The following is a 10,544-nucleotide window of genomic DNA, read 5'->3' as shown; positions in this document are numbered from 1 at the left end:
TTAAGAAACTAAATACCGGGGATTCAAAATTCAATTCCTGACTTTCACCTAAAAATAGAGGTGACTTCCTTTAAGAAAATGGAGAAGATGAGAAAAAGGAAATCAAAAAATCCAAACCAAGAAAATGAGATCTTCAAAATGACTTTACACAGGAAAACAGACTTCATAACAAAAGAAGAAGTTTCATAAAATCTCTCTACAAGTCCGATAAATGATAGAAGTACTACGTACTTGTTTTTTGTCATTCAACAAGTTCATTGGGAAAAAAACCACTTTAGACCCTCGATTGATCTTCAAATCCAAGAAAACACTTTCATTATCGTTCTTTGAATTGTGATCAAAATGAAAGAATCAAAGAAAAAATAGTCTTTTGTAAATAATATTACACCCGAAATTGTATCCCATAAATATTAATTTTAATAAAAAATTTATTTGCATTTTTTTTATTATTTTGCTAATTTTGTAGAACATTCATGAAATTCGTGCGTACAATCTCATTTAGTTAAAACAAACTACTTGGATTGGTTACAAATCTTGAAAACTAAACTACTTAAAGGACGTGAGAATGTAGCAAGCAATTGCATTTATTGAAAATAAAATTCTTCAACAAATTCTTTAGTTGGATTTCAGAATTTCTTTCTCTTCCTGATTCCCTTATTTCTTAACAAATCCCACACATTGCATAGGGTACATGTCACGACCCAAATTCTAGGCGATCCAAAGTTTGGCCCATGACCCTAAGTCAAAAGTTTGACCCTAAGGGTTTCTCCTACTCCACGCTGGCAATCAACCAAACCACTTTAATTTTTATTTTTTATTTTTTCACGTATAAACCACACTAGGGTTCTCACCCATTAACAACATTTCAAACATTACTCAAACGCATCAAGATTTAATAATTATCATTACATTCCAAAATAAAAGTTCACAATTAATCCCCTTAATCAAATTAAGATCTTATTACACATCCATAGTTCACAATTTATTAAAATAAGTCTCAATATCACAAACGCAATAACTAAGACATGTTTCCCTAGACCGCTCCAGAGACATCCTGAAACCCTCCCTACCCCACCTGTGGATCATCGGGAATAATATCTGCATCTAAAAAGATGTAAAAAGGAAGGGGTGAGCATTTCCACTTTGCTCAGTAAGGTGCCTAACACCCAAAGGGTTAATGGGGATTACTAAGTTTCAAATAACACAACAGAAACAATTCAACAATATTAATCAAGTCACACAATTTAATATATAATATTATATACACAATTCCACAATATTCAACCATTAAATGAATGCATATGATCGTGTGACACACAATCATACAATGCACTATTGTTCTAGGGTTTTCACCGAAGGATACGCGTCCGCACCCAAATATACTCCCCATTCGGAGTCTTCCCTAGGTAAACTTTTGGGTCTTTCACCCTAAAAATCTCTCCCCCTTCTTAATTTGCCTCACACGGGCTTTCACTTTTCATCACTATTTCATTTTTTTTTCTTTTTCCATTTCATACACTTTTTGCAATTTTTATCCTTTCTTCACACAACCATGATGCAAATAAATGCTACAAAATCCAAAATTTCTCAATAATTTCAATAATTCCAACATTCCCAATAATCCAATAAAATAAATTTTCCACATGAAAATATTCGAAAATTTCCCAACAAATTTTCAAAAATTCACATATCAATAAACATGAAATTGTACCACACTTTCGGAATTTTTCAATAATTCTAATAATTTCCAATATTTGAAAATAATTAATTCTCCACAATAAAATTTCCGAAAATATTCCAATCAAATTTCAAAAATTCACTTATCACTAGATTTGAAATTATACCCTAATTCCAGAATTTTCCCACACTTCTAATAATTTTTAACAACCCAAAACAATTATTTATCAATCACAAAGCATTCCCAAAATTACAAAAAAATCTAGAAAATTTCCGAATATTCAAAAAAATTCATACAACACTATTATTACCTACTTAACTCATAATTATAAGATTTATAATTTTTTTTTCAATGAAAAATGCATTAAATTAAAGTTTTAGGGTTAGTATCTCCTACCACATATCTGAGAATTTGATAGTTAAAAATGCGATCGGCCATCGTAAAATTGTTTCTCTCATCTATTAGAACACCTCCTCCAAATTTGGGCCAAAACGGAGGTCGTTTGGCCATCCAAACGGCCAGTCAAAGTTCCGTCGACTAGCCAAAATCTCCACAGTCCGCTCCCCTCTTTCTCCCACGTTCTACCACCTTTCAACTTCTTCCCTTTTCCTTTTTTTTATTTTTAACCACAAAACCCACTTCTTTAATCCAACTACCAGCGAGCCCATATCCAAGGCCCAACTCAATTCCCTTTCTTTTTAACAATCCCTACCACATTACACAACCCAAAATTCAAAGGCCCATTGAATATTTTTTATTTCTTTTATTTTATTTTATTTTCAGTTGTTTATTTTTTATTTCCAATTTATTTCATTTTTTTAACACACAAATTAATTTATTAATACCAATCCAAAAATCTAATTTTTCTAAATTTTATTATTAATTAATTTAATTTAATTTAATTTTTTGTCTTAATTAATTTTAATTAATTTATTCTTCATTTTTGTTTTCGTTTTTCATTTCTGGAAATTTTCAATTTCTAAAATCATAAGAAATTTTCTACCATAAGGCGATTGATGTAGTACAAAATTTTCAACTCGTCTAATTGATCAATACAATAAATCAAATTTCATCAATTCAAAATTAACACGTGTTTTTCAAATATTTTTCTTTTTTACTTTTCAATCACCACACAAAAACTTTTCAAACGCTAACCTGTCATTACAGTACATATAATGAAAGCATCAAAGTGAGATAAGATAGAACCATATAGGCATCAATAGATATGGTACGTACTAAAGGGATTATTACACGACACGCACTGATTCATAACATGTTGAAGGGACATACCTAGTACCAACGCTCTATTTTCCGGTTGAAGATGCCTGGTCCATACGTGGAAATGAAAATCTCAACAAGAAGGGGAAATTGCAGTAGTACGAAGAGGGTGACTGGAACACAGGCAAGTAAAATGATTATCGGAATAATAACCACCTTGGTTGATCGTCCCTTCAGCAAAATAGCAAGGGCAGCACAGAAAGCTATCATCATGGTTGCAATAGATAAGAAAAGGGTGGAAAGGCCAATTATCAGTTTTGTGGGCAACCGCATGAGGAATTTGTTTTCTGCATATTGTGAGGTCAGGATTCCCAAGAACATCAACACTGAAGTAGTAGCAGAAAAGAGTGAGATGGAATCAGATATTATGAAGACCATGAACAAGTCATTCCCTAAGAATATGGGAGCGCCTGTATCATCGTTACCACCAGGAATAGTAAAGGCTGCAGCAAACATAATGGTAACAATGAGTGCAGCTACAAATGAGCTAGATGCTGCTATATCCTTCATCCATTTCTCCCCGTCTTTCACCAAGTTTGCATGTTGCTCAGTGAACAACTCACTGGGCCTTTTTCCATCTGCGTTTACAAGGTCCTTGCATATTGGCGGCACAATGCTTTCCACCTCCTGCAGTAATGTCATCAAAAACTTGAAAAGAATGCTACAAAGATGTAACTTGAATTTTTTGGGTGGTTTTATGTAAATCAAAAAGAAAATTATTGAAAACAGAAGTCTAGGCTACTCACATTAATATTTCTAGAACTTGCATAAATGTCAATGGAAGGATTTAAAGGTGGAATATTTATTTTATTTTCTTTCTTTTTTTTTTCCCTATATATATAAAAGGGGTCCAGGGGGAACCAAATTACCTGTCACAGATTTGGCCACTGCATTCTTGCATATCATAAGAGAGATCAGAACACAAGTATCATGTGGCCAAGGTGAACTAGAATTCCTTCTTTATGCTATTCACTATTGACTACAGTTGATAACTAATATTCAAATTATACATGCCTATGCCAAGTTGGTTAGCTTACAAACAGCAATTGGCTGGCTGTATGGATGTAGGAAGAAAACATTTGAGTATTTTTGAGATCAAAAGTCATACTGTGTTTTTTAAGAAGCAGAAAACAGTTTATATTATCAACTGTTGAAGCAGAATATATTTCATCCACTTGTGCATGCGCTTGTGAAGCTGTATGGATCAGAAGACTGCTACAAGACTTGCAAGAAAGCCAAAAATCTCTAACAGCTCTTTTAGCCATGACCGAGCATATGATATTTCATGCTTGCTCAAGGAATATGGAAACATGTCTCTATTTCATCAGGAAACAGGTTGAAAAAAGAGAAATAGAACTATATTTTTGCCGGACTGGGGAGCAACTTGCTGATATCCTCAGTAAGGTTGCCAGGCGAACGATTCAGTTTCTTTAGGAGTGTACACTTGTTCGGAAATAATTAAAAACGAGTCAAAAGGTGAAAGATGCTGACCTTAAACCATTGTAGTTCCCTTTGCATCTGCAGGGCTGCACCTGAGATGCCATCAAGCTGAATCGAAGGTGATAACATTGCAGCCAAATGTAGCATGTTGTTGCCAAACCTATCTACATTAGATGTCATTTTCATCTTCTTTACATTATCAAGCCCATGTAAAAGGCTGAAAATCTTTTCTTGGCGATTTAAAATTGCGATGAAAAATATGTTTCTGTCATTGATATCAGTTTTCTGCACTAACTGAGGAGTAGACTTAATCATCTGAGTGGCAAAGTCAACATTCCCTTGCTTGACAGCCTGGGTGACTGTGTTGTGCAATCGAAGCCCCAATGTCCCCTCAACATTCAACTTTTGTATTTCATTACAAATGCATTGTAGCAGTTCAGTGGCTTGAGCATGCCTCAGTTTTTTGGCATATATATTCTTGATTCCTGAGTCATTAATCAAAACAGAGTTACGACTGAAGAAGAATGAGGAGTCAAGAGGAAGGAACCAAAATAAACATTCAACTCAACAGATGTATCATACCAAGAAGCTGTAGCAGATAGGAAACCGGGCCATGCAAGTGTCTCAGTACTGCAATAAACGCTAGAAATATTAGTGGGCTGATAATCATAATTAAAAAATTCTTAATCATCAAGAACTTGTAGCAGATAGAAACCAGACCATGGAATTGAGCAATTCGGCTTGTCATTCATCCCCATAAATTTGCTCTACACCCTCGTGCCAAGCTACAAGTCATGGCTGGCACAAGTGCATGCCTACCTCCTCAATGGATGCCGTTGTAGTGGAAGGTATTTTTAACTGGGGTGATGCTTCTCCTCATCATGCACAAGGAAGGTAGAAGCCACTTCCCATTAGTTTGTGGACCTTGTGGTTAGAGGAGGGCGCAACTCTCCTTTTAACTCATGCTGGTAATCCACAAGTGCACCCCCTAACACGGCTAAATGGTATGAGAAGATTCCTCCTCCAAGAACATGGTGGGTGTTGACCCGACCCCCCACCACACATCGGGTAGTATCAGGGTGACTAGCTCCTTGCAAGGATGTTGTGGAGGCACACCTTGTCCTTCCATTCCTTAGGAAGAGCTCCTCCCAGTTGTCTCACTTCATGGCCTCTCAATTGTCTGGCAATTGTCTACGTTATCTCCATTCTTTAGGAGAAACACCCTGATGCTATCACATTTTGCCCAAGTCAGGACCAGAGTCCTGAGAATCATAGAGGTATTTGATGCGCTTGGATGTTGGCTTTCCCAATTTTGGGATTTTAAAATAGATTCAAAATTTTGGTTAGGTGATGGAGCTGGAAGCTCACTAGCTAATTGAGAGAATATAGACTCCATATGCTTCGTTGAATTGGGAGGAGGGGCATGTGTCCTTATAGAGCGACCTCATGTAACCATCCAATGTTACGTGTCACCACAAGCATGGAGATGTCCGTACGTATGAAGAATCGCTGATGATATAGGTCACTGGGGACCCTTTATATTTGTTGGGCTGAACTGACCAATATGATTCAACCTTGGGTCTTTATATAGACGCTCAATGGTTTATCTATGCACAACAACAAGAAAGGTAGGCTTGGGTCCCGTTGGACTTTGGCCCTTCTCAGAGTTCTTGAACTCATTTGATAGGGCCCTCGGTGCTCCTTGTCCCATCCCCAATTTGAGACCCGGACCATTCTTTCCTCGGACTCTCCTTTTAATCCACTCTGCTTTCTTCTCAAGCCTTGACACCTCACTCTACTTCTAGACATCTCCATTAATACTATATAAAGCCCTTGAAAAATAATTTATTTATTTGTATCGTTAGATCTTAATTGCCCTAAATCAGATATGCAAATGAATTTCAATGGGCAATTAACTTAAGCAATTTTTAGAATATGCATATTCACTTTGTGGGATATCTAGGTTAGCAGTGATTTTTCAAAGATGAGTAATCTTACATTAGATGCTAACAAATAACATAGAAGGTCAGTGTTCCACAGAAAATCATATCATATATCCTATTAAGTATAATCATTTCAACTAAGAAAATGAAATTTTTTTTCTCCAAATTATCGGCATCATTAAGGCTGTCCACAAATAAATTTATCCCTTTAAGAAAAGGAGACTTTCTAAACATCTATGTGAGGAAAGTGTTGAAGAGTATTGTTGAAGTAACCTTTAGTAACTATCCAGTTTTATGTCATGACAAAATTAGCATGGGAATATAATTTATAGTTTTTGTGAAAAAAAGAGAAAATGGGATTCTGCTCCATTCCTGAAGATACTACACCATGATGAAGGTAAGATTAAAAAAAGAACTTTGAAGTGATCAGTTCGTAATATCAACATACCTTTTCCAGTATTGTTCTTGACATCTCGTGAATGTTGGGTTTCATCGGCGACGTTTACTTGAATCTGATCGGAGGCATGATCTACTTTTACAGGTATGCCTTCCATGAAGATGGACAAAATCAATACCATCATGCATGTCTCGGAAATAAAACAAATGAACAAAGATCTTTCTTATGTGATGACAATGTACTACACATGTAAAATAAGTTGGATCATTCAAAAATGAATATATTAAAAGGGAAAATGATGTGTTGTTTTAATATATTAAAAAGAAAATCACACTTTCTCCAAGTGTGATGGTTATTCTATTTGAAAATATTGATTGGAAAGACTCTTTGGAGAGAATAACAGTAGTCCTCCTATCCATCTATATCTTTTTCAAGAAAATAAATTGAAGTGGTACTCACATGAGTATATCCAGCGCTGCCAAAACCAAAGCTGACTGCCACTCTTGAACAAAGAAGGCATTTGACCAAGTACAAAGATGGGGATTATGCGTTGCATGTCCGAAGAAATAGCCAAGCGTGGGTGCTTCTTGAGGATATCCAAAGCAACATCTGGGGCATTGGAGTGTACGTATAGACAAACAAAATAGGGTGTGAGAATTTTGTATGGTAAAGATAGATCTCTTCAAAAATAGTTGGAAAAACTATTCTCTCCTACCCAAGATTTGGGAAGCAATACAATTACTAAGAAGCGATGCACCATTTCTGCCTTGTCCTGGAGCTAGCTTCTCTTGCGGAGTGTGAGAGTAGAGAAAACGTGTCATTTCTTTTTTCCCTCGGTTACTAGCAATTACAACTGGGAGGATTTCATCCCCATCTGAAATGCCGGCCAATGTCCTGTTCTTTGTAAGCATGCACTGCGCTATTTCTGTGATTCCATCTGATGCAGCCAAAGCAAGTGGCGTGTACCCTAGCAGATCCTCTTTTTGTCCCAAGTCTTCTGGCTGCAGTTTGTCCACCAACTTCTCCACAACCCTGACATGTCCAGCAAGAGCTGCGATATGAAGCGGGGTCAACCCTGTTGGTGAGATTTTTGCCCTCACTAGATCCGGATTTGACCTAAGGAAGACTTCGATAGCGTTCCAGTTACCACGGTCCAATGCCTTGATTAAGTCCGCATACTGGGAGAAAATGTCAGCGGTCCCTGCTCAAAATATCTATGCCTTCAGTCGCAATTGTGTGATGGGCTCTTTGCCAGATGGAAATGCCCAAATGGAATTAGTTTCTAGGACAAGATTAAATTACAAGTGACTATGTCATACTTGATCCCAGCTACTAAACTCACCATTCTCTGTTATTCCACCTTTTAGTTACAAGTACAAGTGACACATTGAGGAGAAGGGATTGGGATAGGAATGATGTTTCTTTTTTTTTGGAAACAATTTTAAAATTAATTATTTAGGACTATTGACTTAAGGCTCAATTCAATTATAATTTCTAAAATTTTTATTTAAGTGTGTTTGAGAAAATAATTGAATTTATTATTTGGGATGCAATGTTAGTATGAGTGAGCTAGAATATATAAAATGTCTATTTATGAAATCTTTTAATATGAATGAGTATGTAAAGTTCATTATTTGGTTGTATCTTTAAATTGAAAGTTTTTAATTTTTTTTATCAAGAAAGTGAATTTGACTATAGAATTAAAAAAATTTACCTACTATTTGATTTTTACATAAAAAAAAAAGGGAAAAAAAAAAGCTCCCAAAGTTTTAATTTTGTATTATATTTAATCTTCCCATTGAGCTGTTTTTCTATATTGAGTCATTGAAGTCACCTTTTCTATTATTTCACTTTTCAAATACAAGTTACATTGGTAAGGAATAAGGATGAAAATATCAATTTTTACTAATATATCGATAATTGAATTTTATGGATATATAAAAAAATATTAATGGATATTTTAACAAAAAAAATATCAATGAAGAGAAATTAATTAAAACCTAAAAAATGATAGAAAAATAATAATGAAGTTGTTTTAACGAAGAAATTAATACATGCACCATGAATCTATAACATTAGACAATAAAATATTAAGTTTGCAAACAAATTAATATTAAAACAAGAATGCATTTAATATATTTTTATTTATTATTTATCTTGTATTTAATTTATTATACAAAATACATACTAATATAAGTAAATTAAATTATTTATAAAAAAATATTTTAATTAATTTTCAATTTATAATACATATATAATATTATTTCTATAAATAAATTACATGTGCCTTACAAATATTAAAGCACATTTGGTTCGGTTGGCAAGGCAAGGGCCAGGTTTTTTCACACTAAAGACTCGGGTTCAAATCTTGGTCTTCAAGTCTATTTAATAAAATAGAACATAGGCTAACATCACCATTTAAATAGAATTACCGTTGTATTCCATGAAATACTGTTGGGACAGCTTCTAGCGAAGCTGTTTGAGACAGCTGGACTGGATCGTGATCCACATCTTGAGGCCCAAAAGTTCTGCCATTAAATGGGAAAGGGGAATACAACAAAATTTTTCATTTTCGTGGATTTTATCTTGTTTGTAATTGTTTGTTTTTCTCTTTGAAGCCTATTACTCCAACAGAAACCTAGTCTGATGCTGGGTCTAGTGAAACCCTGGGACACATGCAATAAATCTTCTAATCTTCACCCAATCTTGTCCAAATTAAGTTTTCTCCATAAGTATGCTACTTATATACATATTATTAAGGTTAATTATATATAAAGACATTTACTATTTTTAACATGAGGAAGAGGAAGGCGCTTTACCAGCTGGAGCTGAGGCATCAGGTGAGAGTTCTTCGAAGCCAATTATTTCTCTGTCGAGGTCGAGGGTTGGGTCGGCAATTCGCTTCAAAAAGTCCCACGCCTCACTTGCACGAGTTTCGTCCCTAATCTGAGAAAGCATCTCTCGACTGCATGAAATTTGAATAGCATGTAAAGCCATGTCATTCTTCCTCTTCCAAATTGAATATCTTTCTGGATCTTGTGCTTTATGAGGAATGATGCAGCTCTTCTTGCAAACATCCCATAGACCTTGACCCTTCAAATAACGTCTTATACAAGTTCTCCAATAAGCATAGTTGCCTTCTGTAAGAACTTCACGAACTATTGTTGTTGGGACTACAACTGGGGTTATAGTCGGGAGAACATCTCTTGGGAGTAGAGTTGGGGTTAAATTCGGAAGAACATCACTTGGGAGTAGAGTTGGGGTTATAGGGGGGAAACCATCACTTGGGAGTAGTGGGAGTAGAGTTGGGGTTATAGGGGGAAAACCATCACTTGGGAGTAGAGTTGGGGTTATAGGGGGGAAAACATTACCGACCATATTCGGGAGACCTTCGCCAGCCATCATATTGGGGGCAAAACCTCCACCTTCCATACTTGCTCTGTGGCATAAGCTTATAATTAATTAAAAATGTTAAATTTTGGAGAAAAGATGAGAAGAGAGAAACATTGTGATGGCATATTTTGCATTCAGGACTTCACTCTGCCTGTTATTCCTCGACAGTGAAATGGGCATGTGCCAAAGATGCACCATAATAGAACATAAAGCTTGCTTATACTTACGAGAATGGTCAAATGGTTTTGTCAGTGGTGGGCCGTTGTATGCTTTTTTATGTTTAAAGTTTAGTGAAACTAAAATTTAGAAAATTTCGCATACAGATATGTATATAAATTAATTATTAACCACTCAAACAGTAAATGCAGAGGAGGTATCGAATGTTGTCTTAACTATTTTATAACATTAAAGAAGG

General features: G+C 35.3%; 1 protein-coding gene across 2 annotated transcripts; it reads right to left on the bottom strand.

Annotated features, from left to right (window-relative positions):
• Positions 1 to 896: 896 nt before the first annotated feature.
• LOC117927673 lies at positions 897 to 10,301 on the bottom strand. Of its 2 annotated transcripts, XM_034847324.1 has the most exons (9): positions 10,038 to 10,301; positions 9,556 to 9,983; positions 7,452 to 7,937; positions 7,196 to 7,345; positions 6,788 to 6,886; positions 4,979 to 5,026; positions 4,448 to 4,881; positions 2,969 to 3,583; positions 897 to 1,104 (listed from the first exon to the last, which is right to left on the bottom strand). In XM_034847324.1, exons 1-8 carry the CDS (start codon positions 10,166 to 10,168, stop codon positions 2,969 to 2,971), a joined length of 2,391 nt encoding a protein of 796 aa, XP_034703215.1. In that variant the 5' UTR covers positions 10,169 to 10,301; the 3' UTR covers positions 897 to 1,104. The 2 variants fall into 2 exon arrangements, with proteins under 2 accessions (XP_034703215.1, XP_034703214.1); XM_034847323.1 differs by lacking the exon at positions 897 to 1,104 and having other exon boundaries at positions 2,857 to 3,583.
• Between the last annotated feature and the right edge of the window lie 243 nt (positions 10,302 to 10,544).

The sequence above is a fragment of the Vitis riparia genome, chromosome 13 (genome assembly GCF_004353265.1).
Source record: "Vitis riparia cultivar Riparia Gloire de Montpellier isolate 1030 chromosome 13, EGFV_Vit.rip_1.0, whole genome shotgun sequence".
NCBI lineage: Eukaryota > Viridiplantae > Streptophyta > Magnoliopsida > Vitales > Vitaceae > Vitis > Vitis riparia.
Note: the sequence above shows the minus strand (reverse complement) of the source record. Positions and strands in the feature narration are given on the sequence as shown.

What these genes read in the sequence shown, in the direction of transcription:
- LOC117927673 (XM_034847324.1), bottom strand. Translation starts at nt 10,168, where the DNA reads ATGGAAGGTGGAGGTTTTGCCCCCAATATGATGGCTGGCGAAGGTCTC. An exon ending in CCCCCTATAACCCCAACTCT is followed by an intron (nt 9,984 to 10,037) that starts ACTCCCACTACT and finishes AACTCTACTCCC; the next exon opens with AAGTGATGTTCTTCCGAATT. An exon ending in TGATGCCTCAGCTCCAGCTG is followed by an intron (nt 7,938 to 9,555) that starts GTAAAGCGCCTT and finishes TATTTTGAGCAG; the next exon opens with GGACCGCTGACATTTTCTCC.